The sequence below is a fragment of the Moschus berezovskii genome, chromosome 1 (assembly GCF_049115385.1).
Source record: "Moschus berezovskii isolate FMDL1 chromosome 1, NW_MosBer_1.0, whole genome shotgun sequence".
Lineage (NCBI taxonomy): Eukaryota > Metazoa > Chordata > Mammalia > Artiodactyla > Moschidae > Moschus > Moschus berezovskii.
This window is the reverse complement of record NC_142460.1, coordinates 86,535,619-86,558,913: the sequence shown is the minus strand read 5'-3', so window position 1 is coordinate 86,558,913 and position 23,295 is coordinate 86,535,619. Positions and strand designations below refer to the sequence as shown.

Below are 23,295 nucleotides of genomic sequence, written 5' to 3'. Positions count from 1 at the left end.
AGCCACACTGATCTGGATGAAAGCTGTCAGTCCCTGAAGTGTGGCCTGTTTTCAAACCCAGAGAGATTCCACCTCATCACCCTCCCTTGCCCAAAGCTATAGGCTTCTGTTCCTGAGTTTCTTTAAATCTCCAAAGTGCCCAGAAGTGACTGACACATTTGGCATTTGGTGGATATTACTGAATGATGGCTTCTTTGTAGTGAAATACATCCTGCTTGAACTCACTTACTCAGGTACTTGTGGATGATTCTGAAAGGCTGGTTGTTCACATCTGTCTCTGTTGTGTGGCAGACATATTTCTCATTTAACTTGACGGGGTATCTCAGGACAGAGAACACCCTGTAGAAGCCATTCATCTGCTCCTCCAGGACCTCCACTGTACTGCAGTTGCTTAGGTCCCTCTCTGCCTGGTTCAACCAGGTGACATTGAGCATGAGGTACCAGTCCTTGGAGACGCATGTGGCCACATCCTCATCATCAATCTCATCAAACTACACCTGGGGCATTTCAGAGTCTGGTTGGAAAAAATAACAAAACAATTAGTTCTTTTTTTAATTTCAGCCACAAGAGGATCAGTTCAGTTCAGTCTCTCAGTCGTGACCGACTCTTTGCGACCCCATGAATCACAGCACGCCAGGCCTCCCTGTCCATCACCAACTCCCGGAGTACACTCAAACTCATGTCCATTGAGTCAGTGATGCCATTCAGCCATCTCATTCTCTGTCATCCCTGTCTCCTCCCACCCCCAATTCTTCCTAGCATCAGACTCTTTTCCAGTGAGTCAACTCGTCACATGAGGTGGCCAAAGTATTGGAGTTTCAGCTTTAGCATCAGTCCTTCCAATGAACACCCAGGATTGATCTCCTTTAGAATGGACTGGTTGGATCTCCTTGCAGTCCAAGGGACTCTCAAGAGTCTTCTCCAGCACCACAGTTCAAAAGCATCAATTCTTCGGCGATCAGCTTTCTTCACAGTCCAACTCTCACGTCCATACATGACCATGGGAAAAACCATAGCCTTGACAAAAGGATCAGGCTAGCAGAAATCTTGGCCTGAGTTTATACATTAATCCTTATATAGGCAACACATATTGAGGTTCACCATAGTTGAAATTTTGATCCAGGCATAGTGAGAGGATATCAGGATACAGGATACATGCATGCCCCTGCCCTCATCTGCCACTACTGGTCTCATCTACCACTGCTGTCTTTATTTTTGGAAACTTACCTTATTTGAGGGGATTCATTTCAGACTCTGCTGCCCTCAGATACCCTGCTGAGAATCACAGAAGATAGCGAATGATTATCAGCACCACTTTCCCATCTCTTCCAACTCTTGCCCTGAGGAATTCTGCCATGCCTCCCTCCACCTTCATGAGACCGCTCTCCATATAATCCTGCAAAGAGTGAGGATCCTTGGGGTACTATAGAGATCTACTGGTTCAGTCCAATCTTACATTTTAATAGTGAGAAGAGTGAGAAAATGAAGCCTGGAAAATCTAAATGATTTGTCCAGAGTCATAGAATTACCACTTGGGCCTCCTGAGTCTCAACACAGGGCTATTCTCCCCAAACCACACGTCATATCTCAGAGTTTTCATGTAGGTATTATGAAACACTTTGGCTTTTCAGTACTACAGTTTGTTTGGTGAGTTTGGGATAGGATCAATGTGTTTGTTATGTTTTGTTTGCTTGTTTGAATGAATGAATGATGTATCCAGGTACAGATGTAATACCTGTAGTTCAGAGCAATATATCTTTAGATAAGATGAACTGACATTCTAAATACCTAACTCTCATCATGGGAATAAGAAATACATATAATAATTTGAGTAGGAGAGAAAAAGTTAGAACATCAGAAGAAAAAATTTGTAGTCTATCTTTGTGAACAGAGCCAGAGCTTGAAACCAAGTTAATCCAATAATTCCCTTACCTTTTACTATTTGCTTAATTGTACTTTGACCTCTTCCATTTGGTGTGATGGCTGAGCATTTGTAGATAGCTTCATCCATGAAATCCACGTTTCTTAATAAAAGTGATGGAGTCCCCTCAGAAATTTCCTCCAGATCCACAGAGACTCTTCCCTCATACAAGGAGTTTTGTTCCTCTAATTGCTCTGTGTTATTGCTAAACTGATAAACCAACTTTGCGAAAACTTTGAAAAAATCATAGTACCTACAAAATCAGTAATATTCTATATCATCCTCTACCTCATATTCCTCTTTGATGTCTTCACTTTTCCAAGCAAACTCAAGATTTTCTGTACCCTCCACAAAGGAGAAATAACAGGAAAGAGTAACATCAGTGAAAGGATGGGCCCGTAACTCTCCTATAGACACTGAGGATATCAAACAAGAAATGAAGTTAGTCAAGCGTTTATAAAGACCAGTGAACACTGCATCAGGTAGGATTTAATAACAGATAAAATAAATAACTCTAGCTATTTCAACCACAAAGGAGTTTAGTACAGAGAATTAGACATTTATAAAATCATTGGAAGGCTAGAGAAATTAGTCCAAAGTAGGGAATGAACTGAGATTTTGGTCCTTTTCTGCTTTAGACTCTGAACTGACTTCAGACTTTAGAACTAAAATGTAGGCTCTTTTTGAGTCATGGGCATTCAAACTTGGATGGGAAATATAACATGGGCTTTCCGGAATCTCCAGCTTGGCCACTGCAGATCTGGGGACTTCTTACCTCCATAATCACTTGGTCTCTTCATATAGATTTTATGTGTTCTGTTTCTCTGGAGAACTCTAACTAGTATATCAGGTAACATTTATTATATTTTACCATGCATTAGACATATTCTAAGAGCTTTTCTTGAACTAATTAATTTAATCTGCATACTTACACCAAGGTAGATACTATTATTATCGTCAATGTATTGTACTACTGAGAAAACCAAGGCACAGTGAGGTGAAGCAAGTTGTTCAAGGACACACGGCAAGTGAGAAATAGGGCTATGATTCAGACCCCAATAGCTTGGCCACATAGCTCTCCATCTGAACTGGGTTCTATCTTCTAACAGTAGTTCAGTTCAGTTCAGTTGCTCAGTTGTGTCAGACTCTTTGCGACCCCGTGAACCACAGCACGCCAGGCCTCCCTGTCCATCACCAACTCCCTGATTTTACCCAAACTCATGTCCATTGAGTCGGTGATGCCATCCAACCATCTCATCCTCTGTCATCCCCTTCTCCTGCCTTCAATCTTTCCCAACATCAGGGTCTTTTCAAATGAGTCAGCTCTTCGCATCAGGTGGCCAAAGTATTGGAGCTTCAGCTTCAACATCAGTCCTTCCAATGAACACCCAGGACTGATCTCCTTTAGCATGAACTGGTTGGATCTCCTTGCAGTCCAAGGGACTCTCAAGAGTCTTCTCCAACACCACAGTTCAAAAGCATCAATTCTTCAGTGATCAGCTTTCTTCACAGTCCAACTCTCACATTCATACATGACCACTGGAAAAACCGTACCCTTTCTAAGGGAGATTGATCCTGGGTGTTCATTGGAGGGACTGATGCTGAAGCTGAAACTGCAATACTTTGGCCACCTCATGCGACGAGTTGACTCACTGGAAAAGACCCTGATGCTGGGAAAGGTTGGGGGTGGGAGAAGAAGGGGAAGACCGAGAATGAGATGGCTGGATGGCATCACCGACTCTATGGACATGAGTTTGAGTGAGCTCCGGGAGTTGGTGATGGACAGGGAGGCCTGGCGTTTTGTGATTCATGGGGCCGTGGAGAGTCGGACACGACTGAGTGACTGAACTGAACTGACTAGACTGACCTTTGTTGGCAAAGTAATGTCTCTGCTTTTTGATATGCTATCTAGGTTGGTCATAACTTTCCTTCCAAGGAGTAAGCGTTTTTTAATTTCATGGCTGCAATCCACATCCGCAGTGATTTTGGAGTCCAGAAAAATAAAGTCTGACACTGTTTCCACTGTTTCCCCATCTATTTCCCATGAAGTGCCATGATCTTAGTTTTCTGAATGTGGAGTTTTAAGCCAACTTTTTCACTCTCCTCTTTCACTTTCATCAAGAGGCTTTTTAGGTCCTCTTCATTTCTGCCATAACGGTGGTGTCATCTGCATATCTCAGGTTATTGATATTTCTCCCAGCAATCTTGATTCCAGCTTGTGCTTCTTCCAGCCCAGCGTTCCTCATGATGTACTCTGCATATAAGTTAAATAAGCAGGGTGACAATATACAGCCTTGACATGCTCCTTTTCCTATTTGGAACCAGTCTGTTGTTCCATGTCTAGGTCTAACTGTTGTTTCCTGACTGTAGGCACTCATTCTAAGTTTGATGAATAAAAAAGTGACTAATGAAATAAATGATCAAATGAATATAAAGAAAGACAGATGACAATGGAAAAAAGGAGTCAGGGAGAAACAACTTGTCTGCCCTTTAGAAGGATGGATTTGCATATAAGAAAACTAAATGCTTTCCTGCTCAGATTGTTATTTGTCTGACATGGTTATCATCAAGAAGCAGTTAATTACAGGTGTAAAAACTCTTCTTAGATTTGTAAATCCAAGTTCTATGTTTAAGAACTAAGTTGCTAAACTTAAACTTATTTCTAAGTTTTCTTTACTAGTCCTTTGTAATTAGGCAAGTCAATCTCTCTTATGCTATAGTTTTCTTACATATAATTAGGGTAGGAACACCTGTCCCAGTGTTGTTATGAAATGCCTTGGGATCTTAAGGACTGTTTTTATATGACAGTTCAATCATTTTCCAGAAGGACAGAAGGCATGGACCAGATGGATGGATACCTTAGTAAGCTTCCGCTCTTCCCAGTCTCTCTCATAAAAATGTGCAGCTCACTCATGAAAGGTCCTTAATTCTAGCTTCTCAGGTTATATTCGGGAGGTCTTGCTATAGCTGTATACTTTCTAGCCCCAAGGGAAAAGGTCTCAGACTAAGGAATCCAAAGGCTCTAGTCAAAGAATCATGAAACAAGAACTGTCGATGACGTAATTGGTAATATAAAAGCCAAACTCTGACTGATGCGTCTGCAGATTGTCCTACTTGAATCTGAGTTACCCTTTTGTCTATTTCAATGTTTTATTTCTAGGCCTTTGTATCTTTAGCTTCCCAAGGTCCAAGAAACTGAGTCAAAAGCTCAGCAGAAAGATACCATATCTAAAGTACCTTGCATTAGACTGTCACTGTTGCTATAAAATACATTATTAGCTTTCTCTTTTTCACTTACATATATACCCTTTCCTTTTTTTGGTTGGGTTGTTCCTAACTATGAATGGATTATCATCTCATTTTGCCTTACTGCTCCCTTCTACACACACACACACACACACACACACAGTAGCCAAGCATCAAAAGAAAATGTTACATTTACAGTAAATGTAACCTGGGTGGACCTGGCCTTGCACTAATTCCTGATTCGATCCCTGGCTGAATCTCCTAAGGATGCCTTCCCCTGCTGCCAGCTTTAAGAGACTGGCAGAGCTGCTGAAGGTCCCTGAGAGACTGAATGTACCTGAAAGCTATAAATGTGTTTGATCACTTTTCAAGTAATTATATTGCAGGTTTTGGATACATGTGATTTTTTAAAGAAATTTTTGCATATATATTTTTGGTTAGCTGAATTACATTAACTTTTTCAACATCTATATACTATTTATCTCAACATTTTTGAAGAAATGAATATAAAAACTTATACAAACTCTGTGTTGACTGCCCATCAGGAATTTTTAGGACACACCTTATCTCAAATATTCGAGATGCTATACTCTAAATCGACATTTATCAGGCACTTGAAGTGGGGAGGACTGTCCAGATTTTTTTTCTAATTGAGGGAGTTCAAATTATAGACGTAAATAAGTGTAGTTATCCAGATATGGCCTCGAATGAACAATTCAAGTTGGCGGTGCAGGCGGGAAGGCTTTTCTCATTTAAAAACATGAAAACAGAGTAAACAGTAATGCTTTACTATTTGGGTTTGTTAGATTTTCCCATCTGTTCTTCACCATTTCCTGTTAAACAAATAGGGCATTGTTAATACCATCTAAAAAAAGAGAAGACTGAGGTTCAGAGAGATTAAGTCATTTGTTTCTTTTTTTAACCTCCAAATCAATATTTCCCTCACTATCCCAAAGTTGTTTTAGAAATATCCATAAAGATTTTTTGAAAAGTGACTCACCTACATTATGAATAAGTAGAAGTATGTTGAAAGTCACCAAAAAGAAAGACATTCTGTAAGGAACAGAAAGAAAAGCAGAAAATTTGCTTCAGCTGAGAAAGAATGTGAAGCAGCACAACCCAGCCACCACCCCACTGGGTCCAAGGAAGACCCCCACAGACACCACAGTCAAGCTCCATGCCCACTGGGTGCACTCTTAGCTGACAGAGGCTTCCAGCACTTCAGCATTCTGTGTGAGATTGTTCACTGAGTCAAGGTCACCCAGGCTGATCGTAGACAGTTTGTTTGATTTGCTATATGAACCTGGAACTCTATTTCTACAATATGCAAGTCTGTCTCTATAGGCGCATTACATTTTAATTATTCTGGATCAGAGTTAGCCCTAAGATGATGTTTGGCAGGTCAGTGACAGCTTCCCAAGCAATTGTCACTGGTCTTTCTGGATGTTGCTTGGAGGAAGTCAGCAGTGGGGGAGGTTTAACTAGTAGATATCCAGGTGCATCTGAAGTTATGGATTGATGCTTCCCAAACAGAGAAAAATACCAAGAGACAGTACTAAACACATCTGCCCAGTCAGGGCTGCACTTTACTGGGAATAGTATGAATAAGCCTGGGACATCTTTGGAGTGGGGGTAGAAATGGCTTGGGGAATACTCAGCCTGTTTAATAAGTTCTGACATAACATAAATGTACATCTATAGCAAGTAAAGACCTGGATCCAGTCTCCCTCTCTGGTCTCATCTCTCACTATTCCCCCCCACCTGAAGTTCCACCAATAGCATCCCTAAGTCATGGTGCTATTCCAGCCCTCCCTGCCTGGCACATCCCCTATCACCACCACCCTCATCTGCCCTCCACAACTCACTTATTCAAAATTCCACCACTTCCTATAATCTATTCAGGAGAAAAATAAAACTCCACAACCCCCCAGATCTGTGATACATCATAATAAGGGCAACTATATTTCAAATATTAACAAATGCCAAATTTAATCTTCAAAATAAGTCTATGAAATTATTGCTATTATCTCCATTTTTTTTCTCTTCTTTATTATCTCCATTTTGTAAGTGAGGAAACTAAGGCATAGAGAGGGTAAATAATTCATCATCAAGGTTACACAGAACCAAGATGCTCATCTTTCAGGTTAGTTGAAGCCTGTCATGTCACCTAAACTCTGTCCTGATAATCCCTGCCCTTTCACTGAAAACCTTGGGAAGTCTCATCACCTAGGGTGTCCACCAAAAGAACAGGAAGCTCATGGCTGAAGAAGCAGATGGCTTGTGGAGTCTTTTTGCTAGAAGCCTATTGGACCCTGGAGAATATGTGGTCTGTGCATTGAATATTCAGTTCAGTTCAGTTCAGTCGCTCAGTCGTGTCCGACTCTCCGCGACCCCATGAATCACAGCACGCCAGGCCTCCCTGTCCATCACCAACTCCCGGAGTACACTCAAACTCATGTCCACAGAGTCGGTGATGCCATCCAGCCATCTCATTCTCCGTCGTCCCCTTCTCCTCCCGCCCCCAACCTTTCCCAGCATCAGAGTCTTTTCCAGTGAGTCAACTCGTCTCATGAGGTGGCCAAAGTATTGGAGTTTCAGCTTTAGCATCAGTCCCTCCAATGAACATCCAGGATTGATCTCCTTTAGAATGGACTGGTTGGATCTCCTTGCAGTATAAGGGACTCTCAAGAGTCTTCTCCAACACCACAGTTCAAAAGCATCGATTCTTCGGCGATCAGCTTTCTTCACAGTCCAACTCTCACATCCATACATGACCACGGGAAAAACCATTGCCTTGACTAGACGGACCTTGGTCGGCAAAGTAATGTCTCTGCTTTTTAAAGATACAGAAATCTTCAGAAGAACAAGAGGATAAAGAAACAGCCCTTGCTAGTAAATGTCTAAATAAAGCATTTCTGGGGTCAGTGGGACAAGTGGAAAGAGTCTTTGCTAAAACTATATACTCTGACTAGGAATGTGACTAGTGATTGACAACTACTGATTTAGGAAACATCTCCCCATGGTGGATGTAGCAAAAAATTTTAAGATATATCTAAAGTAAAAAAATAAATAAAAGATAATATGTTAGATAGAAGTTACTAGAGCTACAGCTAGTTAATAGAGACTGTAGTCAAATGTCATAGAGATAAAAAGTTGTAGGAATATAAAATGCCTTTTCAAATTAATGAAATTTCATTTCATTTCATTTATCTATTTCCAAGATTCAAAGTTGTTCATCATTATTAAAGATATAAATTCTAAAGCTTTCTTGATTCCCCCACCCTAGTCAGACATAATCGTTCTTCCATACTTCCAACATATTTTGTACTTCTATATAGTGCTCTCACACATTTAATAGAGGATATTTTTAATGATTCTAATAGTAACACATTTTAATTGCTTTAAAATGTTAGAAAAATGGAAAAGCATAAAGAAGAATATTACAACCATTTCTAAGTCCATCACCCAGACAACCACTACTACCATTTTGGGAATGGTACACATACTCAGTACGTGTACTTTTTAAGAGAACTAAATTTGTATACAATTTAGTGTGCAGTTTAACTTTCCTCATGACACTGTTTTGTGATCATTTCTTCATCATTAAAATTCCTACAACCTGGTCTACTCTTTCTTATAATTATGTGTGTGCATATCTTATCATCCCTACTAGACTGTAAGCCTCCTAAGGGCCTGCCTAGGTCCTCTCTTCCATATTTCCATCATTGTGTTCCACACGTCATGGAGACCCAGTATGTATTTATTTCCTTAACTAAATTAAATTTGGTGTAATATTCTTACAAATTTTTATCCTATAATGGGAAAAATTAGGAAAAAGAAATTCATACACTACTGAAGATGAGCATTAGCTGTGCCGAAGCAGAAGTTCCAGCAGTGTACCCCGGTATTGCCTCTAGGACTTGTACTCTTTTCACCTCTCATTTATGGAAATCCTATGAGAAGATTATGAACTAGCTTGATGTACAGGCATACGAGTAAAGGGACCACATACAGTTGGAGTAGATGCCTAAATAATTCAGGCATGGTATCCATCATTTGGCTCTCCAGTTCACAATCAAGGCCTACAATTGTCCCAAAGAGTCTGTTTATTGAAAGAGCTTACCTGTATCACAGCTGGTCCCTTTGATCAGCTAGGTGAGAAGCAAGTGAGATGGGGTCAGAGTGTCTTCAGAGGGATGGTTGTGTGGCGGTCCTCAGGGAGAGGGCTTGGTGATACTGTTATTATCTAGCTATTGCAGCAAAAGCTCAGCAAAGAGCTCTGTGAAATGTAATATTTCTCATGGCTAAATGGGTTGACTTAAAAAAAAAGTGCTTGCAAGGCGTTATGGCTGAAGAGTGGAACTAGTAGAACACCATCATGCCCAATATTGGAGACGCATTCTGCACCCAATTTTTAAAAATCACATTTTTGAAGAATAACTAAATAACATGGAAAATGCTCACTATACAATTTTTAGTGAAAAAAATCAAAATACAAAACTTAACATATGTTTATGCACATGTATTATTTCAGTTTTGTGAGGGAGAGAAATGTGTGCATATAGAAAAGGAAGGAAATACATTAAAAACTCAGTGGTGGTCACTTCTGGATGGCGAGATTATGTGTGATTTTACTTGTTTTTTATTACACATCTCTGAATTTTCTGTAATGACCTTTTATATTTACATTATAATAAATACTTTTCGTTAGGAAAAGGACAGACAGAATTTACACACATAATGTGGTACAAAAAGTGACAGGGCAGGAAAGAGAGCAGATGAGATTTATTCTCCATCTCTTCCTCTTAGGCATGAGTACGGCTTGTGTCTCCTGTTTAAAATCTTTTTGATTAACCTTTAAATTCAAGCTCAGTGGTGGCCTGCTCTTTATTAGGGTGCCTTTCCCTATCCCACCACCACAGCAAATGGATTACTGAGTCTGAACTGGGTTGCCCTAGTCCTTATACTCAGTACACAGTGCAGGTGAATTACAGACAAGGGTTTGAAGGAACTGTTGGCAAATTAGACAAAGACAGAAACAGCAGGCCTCCTGCTGGGGATTAGTGCCAGAGGCATCTTTACCTTGGATCCCTGACCCCTTCTGACTGTGAGTGAAGCAGTTAGTTCCTCCCCTTGCATCTCCAGAACCTCTCAGTTCCTCTAATCATCTTTAGTGATTGAGTGAAGGAAAGACCTATGAAGTTTCGAAGTAAACTTAAAATGACAAACATGAACTGTTGAGGTATGTCTTTTTTTAAAAGCTCCTACAAAACTGTGGAAAATTCTGAAAGAGATGGGAATACCAGACCACCTGACCTGCCTCTTGAGAAACCTGTATGCAGGTCAGGAAGCAACAGTCAGAACTGGACATGGAACAGACTGGTTCCAAATAGGAAAAGGAGTACATCAAGGTTGTATATTGTCACCCTGCTTATTTAACTTATATGCAGAGTACATCATGAGGAACGCTGGGCTGGAAGAAGCACAAGCTGGAATCAAGATTGCTGGGAGGAATATCAATAACCTCAGATATGCAGATGACACTACCCTTATGGCAGAAAGTGAAGAGGACCTAAAAAGCCTCTTGATGAAAGTGAAAGAGGAGAGTGAAAAGGTTGGCTTGAAGCTCAACATTCAGAAGACAAAGATTATGGCATCTGGTCCCATCACTTCATGGGAAATAGATGGGGAAACAGTGGAAACAGTGTCAGACTTTAGTTTTTTGGGCTCCAAAATCACTGCGGATGCTGATTGCAGCCATGAAATTAAAAGACGCTTACTCCTTGGAAGGAAAGTTATGACCAACCTAGATAGTATATTAAAAAGCAGAGACATTACTTTGCCAACCAAGGTCCGTCTAGTCAAGGCTATGGTTTTTCCCGTGGTCATGTATGGATGTGAGAGTTGGACTGTGAAGAAAGCTGATCCTCGAAGAATTGATGCTTTTGAACTGTGGTGCTGGAGAAGACTCTTGAGAGCCCCTTGGACTGCGGGGAGATCCAACCAGTCCATTCCAAAGGAGATCAATCCTGGATGTTCATTGAAAGGACTGATGCTAAAGCTGAAACTGCAATACTTTGGCCACCTCATGCGACGAGTTGACTCACTGGAAAAGACACTGACGCTGGGAGGGATTGGGGGTGGGAGGAGAAGGGGATGACAGAGAATGAGATGGCTGGATGGCATTACTGACTCGATGGACATGAGTTTGAGTGAACTCCGGGAGTTGGTGATGGACAGGGAGGCCTGGCGTGCTGTGATTCACGGGGTCGCAAACAGTCGGACACGACTGAGTGACTGAACTGAACTGAACGACATCTACCATAGACTTTTTACACAGTTGCTCAATAAAATAACTGTGGAATGAAATATAATAGAATGAAATAATTGTGATCAGTTCATATCACTTCTCTCTAATTCCCGTTACAGGACTTGAGACTTGATCTACATGTGACTTCCACTCTGAGACAGAGGAGAAATATCCTGATGTTACTACCACAGTCTTGATAAATGAGGAAGAACATTTTGTCCCCATAGACAAAGCGCTTTCTAAAGGTGCCCCACTCCCACAGACTCCCTCAAACCTAGGAGGTTTTCACATATGTCTGCTTGAGCTGATAAGGAAATGGGATTTTTGAGCTTCCAGTAAGAAATGAATTAGAGATGCTCTCCTCACCTGATATCCATACCTCTCCCATCATGATCTAGACCAGCTTATCATTACAAGCATTACCCCTCCTTTGTATGGTATAATAACAGTACCTTAGATTTGGGGGGCAAAGTTACAATTTAAAATATTTTCTCCCATTATTCTCCAAAGTGTACCACTCCTGGGCTATCATAACCACCAGGACAAAGCATATCAGCCAAATCAGACCCTTCACCATTTCCTAGACACAAGCTTTCCTTCTCATTTTTGCCATTCTTTCTCAAGAAATACCTTCCTCATTCTTTTCCTCTCTGATTTCTTATGCTTCATCCCATCTCTACCAAAACCCCATCACCCAATGAAGGCTTTCCTAACTGCAGAAGCCTGAGATCGTCTCTTTCCTCTGAATTTTCATAGTATTTGTTTATGCCGCTATACGACAGTTAGCAAATGCTACTTAATATTTTAATTGTTTTGGGTTTATAACACCTTTATTGAGATAAAATCCACATATTATAAAATTCATCCTGTTAAAGTGTATAATTCAATGATTTTAGTATATGCCCAGAGTTATATGTACAACCATCACAATCAACTTTAGAACATCTTCATCACCCCAAAAAGAAACTCTGTAGCCATTAACAGTCACTCCCCACACCTGCCTCTCTCCAGCCCCTGATAATCATTAATCTATTTTTTGTTTCTATGAAAGTGAAAGTGTTAGTCATTCAGTCATGTTCAACTTTTTGTGACCCCACAGACTGTAGCCCGCCAGGCTCTTCTGGCCATGGAATTCTCCACAGAAGAATACTGGAGTGAGTTGCCATTCCCTTCTCCAGGAGAACTTCCTGATCCAGAGATCAAACTCAGGTCTCCTACAATGCAGGCGGATTCTTTATTGTCTGAGCCACTAGGGAAGCCCTTTTTGTTTCTATAGATTTGCCTGTTTTGGACATTTCATGTAAATGGACTCTTACATCATGTGGTCTTTTGTGACTAGTTTCTTCTAGTCACCTGTGTTCTCATAGTGTTTTCAAGATTTACACATGTTGTAACACATATCAGTAATTCATTCATTTTTATTCCTAAATAATATTCCACTATATGGATAAATAAACATATTTTAAAAATCCATTCATCAGTTGATAGAAATTTGGGTTGCTTCCGCTTTTGGCTGTGATGAATCATGCTGCTATGAACATTTGTGCACAAGTTTTTGTTGGATGTATTTTTTCAGGTCTCTTTGATAGACACCTAAGAGTGGAATTGCTGGGTCATATGGGAAGTCTATCTCTTTAAACTTTTGAGGAACTACGAGACTGTACCATTTTATATCCCTGCCAGCAGTGTATGAGGATTCCAGATTCTCCACATTCTCATGAGTTTATTATCTATCTTTTGGTTTTAGTCTTCCTAGTGGGTGTGAGTGGTATCTCTTTGTGGTTTTGATTTGCATTTGCTAAGGATGTTGAACATCTTTTCATGTACTTACTGGCTATCTGTAAGTCTTCTTTGGAGAAATGTCTATCAGATATTTTGCTCAATTTTAAACCGGATTATTTGGGGTTTATGGGTTTATGTATTAGATTTCTTGCCCAATTTTAAATTGGATTACTTCGGGTTTTCTGGATTCCATTTAATCTGTTACACTTCTATAAATCTCTTGATACCAGTGATTGTATTTGGACAAAATCATAAACTTTGGACTCATATTCTACTATGTTGGCATACAACTCCTTCATAACCATGACATGGCAAGTTACTTAACTTTCCCACACTTGAGTTTTGTCTGTAAAAATTGGAGATAATATCTTACAGAATGAGTATGAGGATTAAATAAAATAATGCCTACAAAGCCCATAGAACTCAATAGCCTAGGTACCTGGCCCAAATATCTGGCACTGAGAAAAAAAAATGTTAGCCATTATTTTTCATTTATCTCTATACATCTCCAATGTATAGTTCAGTTTCTTACACATGAGGTGTTCAGTAAGTATTTATGAATGAATAAGTAGGGGACTAAAAGTATTTTAGCTTGTTTGTAGTTGTTTATGAATAGCTATCTATGAAAAGGTAAAACAACCCAATTATAGGAACATAGGCTTCACAAGTGGATAAAATTTAAAACATGTATAGCCACTCAAATTCCCCAAACAATTACCAAGGGAAACACCTCACCAGATGTGAGAAAACCCCTATATGAAGTGAATTCAATGGAAGTAGTCAGGAAGATGCTTTTACAGCTCTTAGTCAAAGCCACCCAGATGCAAAAACGTCATGTCATTATTTGAATCTTCAGCGTAAAGACATCCCATACTTCAGTAAAGATTCATTTGGGGAAAGGTAATGAGGAAATCTTTCTTTGGGATTGGAATGAAGAAAGCTGATCGCCGAAGAATCGATGCTTTTGAACTGTGGTGTTGGAGAAGACTCTTGAAGTCCCTTATACTGCAAGGAGATCCAACCAGTCCATTCTAAAGGAGATCAATCCTGGATGTTCATTGGAGGGACTGATGCTGAGGCTGAAACTGCAATACTTTGGCCACCTCATGCGAAGAGTTGACTCACTGGAAAAGACTCTGATGCTGGGAAAGGTTGGGGGCAGGAGGAGAAGGGGACGACGGAGAATGAGATGGCTGGATGACATCACCGACTCTGTGGACATGAGTTTGAGTGTACTCCGGGAGTTGGTGATGGACAGGGAGGCCTGGCGTGCTGTGATTCATGGGGTCGCGGAGAGTCGGACACGACTGAGCGACTGAACTGAACTGAACTGAATGAGGAAATCTTAATCTACCAATTAGTATTGATCTATCCATTCTACAGCAAGAATACACTGAGGCAGAGGAAGGAACTGCTAGTAACCAAATTGCAGACCTTAAGTTACAAAACTGGCTGCAGGCTCACTCTAGGTTCCTGTACACATAGAGGCGGACTCCTCCTCAGAATGGATCGAAAGATTACAGCTCCCTTTGCCTTCTATGCTGCCTTAAATAGAAAGTAACTGTTGTTTGAGATTTGGACTACAGTTGGTAAGATGTCAGAACTTTAAACCATCCCAGGCCAAACTGGATAAGCCAACCTCAGAGTGATTCAGCAATGGAAATAATCCAAAATACTGCGTGCCAGGCTAAGCAACTGACCTTCATCAGATACGGAATGAAGAGACATGGGGTTAGGAGAGGAGGGAGACAGACTGATACATTACTTGAAATAATGAAAGTACTGCTTTATCAGAGGTGGCTGAGATGAAGGTTAGGAGGTATGAGGTTTTGATATAATTTGGAGATAAGACAGGGTAATAAGCATATATCTTGGGTGTCAAGATCAAGGGCAAGGAGACTTCAGACAAATCTCTCAAATTCTAATCCCTAAAATGTTTCTTGGTCCAGAAGAGAAAACCACCATTTATACAGAAAATTGAGTAAAGATTGTCCTCAACTTTATTTCTTTTTACCCTGATCATAAACTAAGATGTGGGAGAGACTAAAAGGTATAACAATAACCGCTATTATTAGTAGTAATAATTGCCACTGCTTACAGATTACTTTATGCTAGACACTGAGCTAAACCTTTTAGATTTAACTCTTATAATAACCCTAACGGTGGAGAAAGCTGATCGCTGAAGAATTGATGCTTTTGAACTGTGGTGCTGGAGAAGACTCTTGAGAGTCCCTTGGACTGCAAGGAGATCCAACCAGTCCATTCTAAAGGAGATCAATCCTGGGTGTTCATTGGAAAGACTGATGCTAAAGCTGAAACTCCAATACTTTGGCCACCTCATGCGACGAGTTGACTCACTGGAAAAGAGTCTGATGCTGGGAGGGATTGGGGGTGGGAGGAGACTGGGACGACAGAGAATGAGATGGCTGGATGGCATCACCGACTCGTTGGACATGAGTTTGAGTGAACTCCGGGAGTTGGTGATGGACAGGGAGGCCTGGCGTGCTGTGATTCATGGGGTCGCAAAGAGTCGGATACGACTGAGCAACTGAACTGAACTGAATAACCCTACAAAATAGATAATAAGATCATGGCTTAAGTAGATTAAGTAACAAAATCAAGATTAAGAAAAATATGACTTCCAGAGGTGAGACTTGAAACCTATATCTGATAAAATCCAAAGTCCACATTTTATATACTTTAGGACATGGTTTCCCAGCGAGTGTGGTTTATAAAATGATTCACTCAGATTATTTTTGTTTATTCTACAGTTAGGCAACAGCAGCCATCCTAGTCAGGTATGCCAAAACCTATACATGTATTTATTTCATTCACTTTCCCAGTGCCTACTATGTCTCAGGTGTGGGGCCAAGGTAAACAGACACAGTTCCTGCCCTCAGGAAACCTGGACAGGGTGGCTAAAGGAGAAAGAGCTCTCCATTTAGTCTCCCCCCTTTTTTTCCAGTAACATTCTAGTCAGGAGACTTATCCTGAAACAGTCAATTTGACCCAAAAGTGACTCACTGGTGAAATTTTGCTAAGTGGGCAAGTATGCTACGCTTTTTCCCAGCCACCTGTAATCCATTTCTCTTTCCCTAGATAGTGCACCATGTTGACCACGTTGGCTCCTTTTCCCTTCACATTTCCGGGGGTCCCCATTGCCTCCATCACTGTGAAGGTTCACAAACCACTAAAGCTCCTTCACCTCCCAGGGAGTTTTCAGAACTCTCCAAGTTGACTGGACAGTATCAATGCCCACTAGATCATGGAGGGATGCTGCTTTATTTAGACCCATTTGTCAACAAAGTACCTGAGATAGAGAGGGTTTTTATTATGAACAATAGGGGGATCCTCCCATTACTCTCAACATAGCTTTAAAACTTTCTACCAGGTAGCTTCAGTCTCTGAGACTATTTTCGTCTTTCCCCTCTTAATTTCACTGATTTGTGATCTTAACTCTATTTCTGAATCATATTTGAATTCTTTTTTCTCATTTTATATTACATTCCTGTAAGATTATTTTTATCACAGTCACATTCACATTTTTAAGAGCATAAAACTGTATTAAATATTTGCAATTTTCACGTATTAGGTTCCTGCCGTAATGTAATCTTGATCCAAAGTAAGGACAGTCTAATTTTTAAAAGGGCTCTTTCGAAACAGGTTTCAAACTCACTAGGTTTTAAAAACACAAATGACTGGCAAGAGAAAGTTACTTTATTCTCCTTTTCAGGAAGAAAGCAATTTAATGAAATTGGTTATACACAATCTTTTAACACTTTTACGCATAAACTTTGTAAAACATACACTACATATTTTTATTTCTATTCATAACTTTCCAAAATTATAAAAAGTAACTTCAGAAAAGACTGTTTAGGGCTAGGCAGAAAATGTTAATTAGAAATACTGACTTAGAGTGTAGATTTTCACAGTTAAATTGTGGTTTTTGACCTGAAGTAAAACATCAGTCTGGAGAAGGAAATGGCAATCCACAATGCTTTCCGCATTCTTAAACTGATCAATTACTTCGAGCTGTCTCCAATTAACTAAAACTCCTCCATGGCTCCCAGATTTACTTCCAGCCACTTCGGCTCAAACCAAAAAACCTGTCCTGTTTGTTTCACCTGTATAGCAAAGTGATACAGTCATATATATATACATATATGAATTAACAAAGCAGTTCCTGTCTTTTAATGGGATGCTCACGGTTTATAACATAAATGGCATTATTTTGAGAGAGGGATAACTTAGGTATGGCATTGGGTTTTTTTTTTCTTTTTGCTGCTTGAGGCAGTTGTAAAATAACTTAATGTAGCTTTTTACAACTGTGTATTCTATAGTATTTTCTTCATTTGGTTAAATTTTAACTGTTAATGTTTTTGGCATTGTGCTTTGTACTATTTATTAAAATTAAAAAAAAAAGAACGAAAAACCACAAAAGTACTTCTACAGATAAAATGGCGAAAGGCCCTTATTTGATACACATTCCTTTAAAAAATGCTGTAGGGCAAGGAGGGCAAGGATTATCCATATTTTATGGGTGGAGAAACTGAAATTAAATCCCTTGTCCGAAGAAATAAGGCTATTGAAGAGCTGAACCCCAAGTAAGAATCTAGAGTTCTGATTTTCTAGTCCAGCTGCCTCCGCCCTGCAAAGTCGTCTTGGTTAATCCCGGGACTTGAAATTCCTGGGCCTTGCAGTCACGGAGCTGAATCACGACTACATTCCTGCGCGTTCGCTGAATCCCGCAGACCAGGGGCCCCACTCCTAAACTGGGTAGGAACCAGGAAGGCGGTGCACCGTGACGCGCGAACCCTCAAAGCGAAACAACTAAACTGTCCTCCGGCTGTTTACCGAGGCGGTCCTCGACTCCGGGGGCAGGTCAGCCGACGCCAAAGACTATAAAGCGTGGCTACCCACACACTGCCGGATTCCTAGGCTAACTGGGTAGCGCAGAGACGGCCGGGTCTCCGCCCCTGCCCGGCGCGCCCGACTGCACCGCGCGCCGCGTGCCGCGTGAGGCGGAGCCCGGCCCCCGAGCGGCGCGCGCACCCCGCCGCCTCGCGTCGCGTGACTCGGCGGGGGCGCGCGGGGTCAGCGCCCGCCGCGCCACTTCCGACGCAGCCGGAGGTTCAGGTTCCGGGGCGCCGCGGAGCTCCCGGCCTGTGGGTCGAGCGCGGCCCTCGGCGGCGGCCGGGATGGAGGAGGCCACAGCCGGGGAGGCCGAACTGAACTTGTCTCGCCTTAGCGTGTCTCTCGAGACGCTGGAGTCGGAGCTGGAGGCGCGGGGCGAGGAGCGGCGCGGCGCGCGGGAGGCGCTGCTGCGGCTGCTGCTACCGCACAACCGTCTAGTGTCGCTGCCGCGGGCGCTGGGCAGCGGCTTTCCGCACCTCCAGCTGTTGGACGTGAGCGGCAACGCGCTGACCGCGCTGGGGCCGGAGCTGCTGGCGCTGCGCGGCCTGCGCACGCTGCTGGCCAAGAACAACCGGCTCGGCGGGCCGGGCGCCCTCCCCAAAGGCCTGGCCCAGTCGCCGCTCAGCCGCAGCCTCCAGGTGCTTAACCTCAGCGGGAACTGCTTCCAGGAGGTGCCCACCTCGCTGCTGGAGCTGCGCGCGCTGCAGACCCTCAGCCTCGGCGGCAACCAGCTTCAGAGCATCCCGGCCGAGATCGAGAACTTGAGGAGGTGAGCGGATGCCTTCCTGAGAGTAGGGAGGCCCGGGACGGGATCCGGGAGCTCCGGAGTCCCCCACCTGGTCTTGGCGCCGTGGGGTCACGTACCCGTCTTAGTCCAGGCTCTTTTTGAACTCTTAACTGCGAGTACTGCCCGGCCAACTCGTCGAGTTGGAGTGAAGATCTAATAACGTCATGGGTGTGACCGCAGCTTTTGGTTTGTTGTGTTCGTCCTGTTCAGATTTTCAAGATAGTTTTTCTATCGTCTTTCTGGGGTCTGGGGGAGTGAGCCGACCCGAGCACACACACTAACAAATGTAAATCCGCGGTTGTCACTTCTTTACTCCGAAGTCTTGGGTGGTTTTCCATGCCTATAAACCAGTGTTTGTATTTTGTAGCGTGACATGCCAGGTACTGGGAACTGATCCTTGCTTTTCACTACATTTCCTGCTCCATGGGTCCTCTCTGTAGTGATACCAGCAATTTGTGGTTTTGTGGTATTCCAGTATTTGTGGAGTTCACTAATCTGTGCGCTTTACCTTGTAGGCACTGACTAAATATGTGTTGAATGGGTTCAGTGCCTCTGTACTGCTGTTCCCTTTGTCTGGAATGTTGCTTGCACTTTGGCAAACTCCTGTTCATCCTTCAAAACTTGTTTTGAAGGCCATTTCTTTGTTTCCTTCCTTTACTGCTTCCTGGACGACAATTAGATATTGTCTAAACTGTACTTCTTTTGTACCTCATGCACCCTGCCATTGCACTTAACCTTATTGATTATAACTCCGTGTTTACAGATCTGCCCATTGACTGGATTATTCAGTAAATACATGTTGAATTAAATGGAAGAAGGAAACAGGGAAGTAACAAAAATCCCTTAAATAAAGTGAGAAATAAAGCAAGAGCAAGTGTTTTGTTCAAAGTGAAAAAAAAGTAACCACATCTGTAAACTATTTATGCATCCTTTATTGAGTTTTCTGAGATAACCAGATATTAGACCTCAGAGTTAAGTGTAGTGAAAAAAACACTGACCTGAGAGTAAGAACCCTTGGTGTCCCAAGCTTAGGCGAGTCACTTAACATATCCTGACCACAGTTTCCTAATCTGCAAAGGAAGGCGTTTGGACAAGATGTCCCTTTGTTTACTCACCAGCAGATTTTTATGAGGTACCTACCCTGTGCCAGGCACTGTCCTAGGTGCTGGGGATACAGTGATGAAAGGGATCCTGCCCTCCTGGAGCAATGTAACAGAGGAGAGGTTAAACAGCTGTTAACTTCATTATCTAATTACAATTGTTATAAGCTTTGTGAAGAAGTAGGAGTGCCTTGCGGAGAAGGCAATGGCAAGCCACTCCAGTACTCTTGCCTAGAAAAATCCCATGGATGGATTAGCCTGGTAGGCTGCAGTCCCTGGGGTCGCTAAGGGTCTGACAGGACTGAGCGACTTCACTTTCACTTTTCACTTTCACACATTGGAGAAGGAAATGGCAACCCACTCCAGTGTTCTTGCCTGGAAAATCCCAGGGACGGCGGAACCTGGTGGGCTGCCATCAATGGGGTCACACAGAGTCGGCCACGACTGAAGCGACTTAGCAGCAACAGCAGCAGCAGCAGGAGTGCCTTGAAATGAAGTAACTTAGTTTGGTTTGAGCAAGTAACGTTTGAGGTGAGCTTTTAAAGGTAGAGTTTGGAGTTAACCAGGAGAGGATGGGATAGGATCAGTCCAGGTTGTAGGAACAATGCACATGAAAACCCAGAGGCAAGAAGGACTGAAGGCCAAAATTTTGAAAGGAGGACATTGTACTAGATCATAGTGAAAAAGTAAGCAACAGGAAAGGTGGCAAATATAAATTTGGACCAGATGCTAGGCCATGTCATAACTTGAAGGCCATGGTAAAGCTTGGATTTTATTTGAAGTACACCTGAGTTTTATACGAGCACGGCTGTCTTGTTGCTGTGCAGGAATAGAGTGGGGAGCGAGTAGAGAGCTGAGAAGAGACTTTGAAGACTGGTTGGAAGGAGTCTCTTCTAGTAGAATGAGAGATGATAGTAGCTTATACTAGGGTAATGCTAGGAGACATAGTAAGAAATAGAAAAGTTGGAGAGGGATTTAAATGTAAAATTGTCAGACCTTGTTCTTTCTAATTTTGATGTTATGTAGTTACAACATTCTCATTTGAATTTTTTTCAACATACTCAGGAAAACTCAGGATAAATATTATTTCCATCACATGGGAGAAAAGGTAGGCAAAAGTCCCATTTTTTTTTTTTAATACTTACAATGCAGCAGGCCTTGTGATAGGTCCTCTGAATATGCCTTTTAATTTTCACAATGTTTCTGTGAGGAGAGGAAGAAACTGAGGCCCTGAGAAGTCGAATCTTAATATAACAAAGCCAATAAGTGGTAGACCTGGATTTGACCTTTGGGATCTCTGACTTCAAACACATGAATTTCTCAGAGTGACAGAGTAGGGCTAAAACCTAATTCTTCTGACTGCTGTTCTGTTGAGTCAGATCAGGATTGTGGCTAAAGCCTTTTTTCCGATTTTCTGGACCACTATCCCTTAGAAGAAATGAAGTAGCCATCATGGTCAACAAAAGAGTCCGAAATGCAGTACTTGGATGCAATCTTAAAAATGACAGAATGATTTCTGTTCGTTTCCAAGGCAAACCATTCAGTATTACAGTAATCCAAGTCTATGCCCCAACCAGTAATGCTGAAGAAGCCAAAGTTGAATGGTTCTGTGAAGACCTACAAGACCTTTTAGAACTAACACCCAAAAAAGATGTCATTTTCATTATAGGGGACTGGAATGCAAAGGTAGGAAGTCAAGAAACACCTGGAGTAACAGGCAAATTTGGCCTTGGAGCTCGGAATGAAGCAGGGCAAAGGCTAATAGAGTTTTGCCAAGAGAACGCACTGGTCATAGCAAACACCCTCTTCCAACAACACAAGAGAAAACTCTACACATGGACATCACCAGATGGTCAACACTGAAATCAGATTGATTATATTCTTTGCAGCCAAAGATGGAGAAGCTCTATACAATTAGCAAAAACAAGACCAGGAGCTGACTTTGGCTCAGATCATGAACTCCTTATTGCCAAATTCAGACTGAAATTGAAGAAAGTAGGTAAAACTACTAGACCATTCAAATATGACCTAAATAAAATCCCTTATGATTATACAGTGGAAGTAAGAAATAGATTTAAGGGTCTAGATCTGATAGATAGAGTGCCTGATGAACTCTGGTTGGAGGTTCGTGACATTGTACAGGAAACAGGGACAAAGACCATCCCCATTGAAAAGCAAAATGGCTGTCTGAGGAGGCCTCACAAATAGCTGTGAAAAGAAGAGAAGCAAAAAGCAAAGGAGAAAAGGAAAGATATAAGCATGAATGCAGAGTTCCAAAGAATAGCAAGGAGAGATAAGAAAGCCTTCTTCAGCGATCAATGCAAAGAAATAGAGGAAAACAACAGAATAGGAAAAACGAGATCTTTTCAAGAAAATTAGAGATATCAAGGGAACATTTCATGCAAAGATGGGCTTGATAAAGGACAGAAATGGTATGGACCTAACAGAAGCAGAAGATATTAAGAAGAGGTGGCAAGAATACACAGAAGAACTGTACAAAAAAGATCTTCATGATGAAGTGATGGCGTGATCACTCACCTGGAGCCAGACATCTTGGAATGCTAAGTCAAGTGGGCCTTAGAGAGCATCACTACGAACAAAGCTAGTGGAGGTGATGGAATTCCAATTGAGCTATTTCAAATCCTGAAAGATGATGCTGTGAAAGTGCTGCACTCAATATACCAGCAAATTTGAAAAACTCAGCAGTGGCCACAGGACTGGAAAAGCTCACTTTTCATTCCAATCCCCAAGAAAGGCAATGCCAAAGAATGCTCGAATTACCGCACAATTGCACTCATCTCACATGCTAGTAAAGTCATGCTCAAAATTCTCCAAGCCAGGCTTCAGCAATATGTGAACTGTGAACTTCCAGATGTTCAAGCAGGTTTTAGAAAAGGCAGAGGAACCAGAGATCAAATTGCCAACATCCGCTGGATCATGGAGAAAGCAAGAGAGTTCCAGAAAAACATCTATTTCTGCTTCATTGACTATGCCAAAGCCTTTGACTGTGTGGATCACAATAAACTGTGGAAAATTCTGAAAGAGATGGGAATACCAGACCACCTGACCTGCCTCTTGAGAAACCTGTATGCAGGTCAGGAAGCAACAGTTAGAACTGGACATGGAACAACAGACTGGTTCCAAATAGGAAAAGGAGTAGTCAAGGTTGTATCTTGTCACCCTGCTTATTTAACTTATATGCAGAGTACATCATGAGGAACACTGGGCTGGACGA

General features: G+C 41.8%; 1 protein-coding gene and 1 pseudogene across 1 annotated transcript in view; one reads left to right on the top strand and one right to left on the bottom strand.

The window, feature by feature from the left end:
* Window positions 1–221: 221 nt before the first annotated feature.
* Window positions 222–6,219, bottom strand: LOC148778759 (V-set domain-containing T-cell activation inhibitor 1-like; annotated as a pseudogene).
* Window positions 6,220–18,154: 11,935 nt separating this feature from the next.
* Window positions 18,155–23,295, top strand: part of LRRC58 (leucine rich repeat containing 58) — a 28,875-nt gene continuing 23,734 nt past the window's right edge. The window contains exon 1 of the mRNA XM_055435098.2: window positions 18,155–18,942. Coding sequence (XP_055291073.2) covers window positions 18,458–18,942 — 485 coding nt within the window. The 5' untranslated portion in view covers window positions 18,155–18,457. The remainder of the gene's footprint in view (window positions 18,943–23,295) is intronic.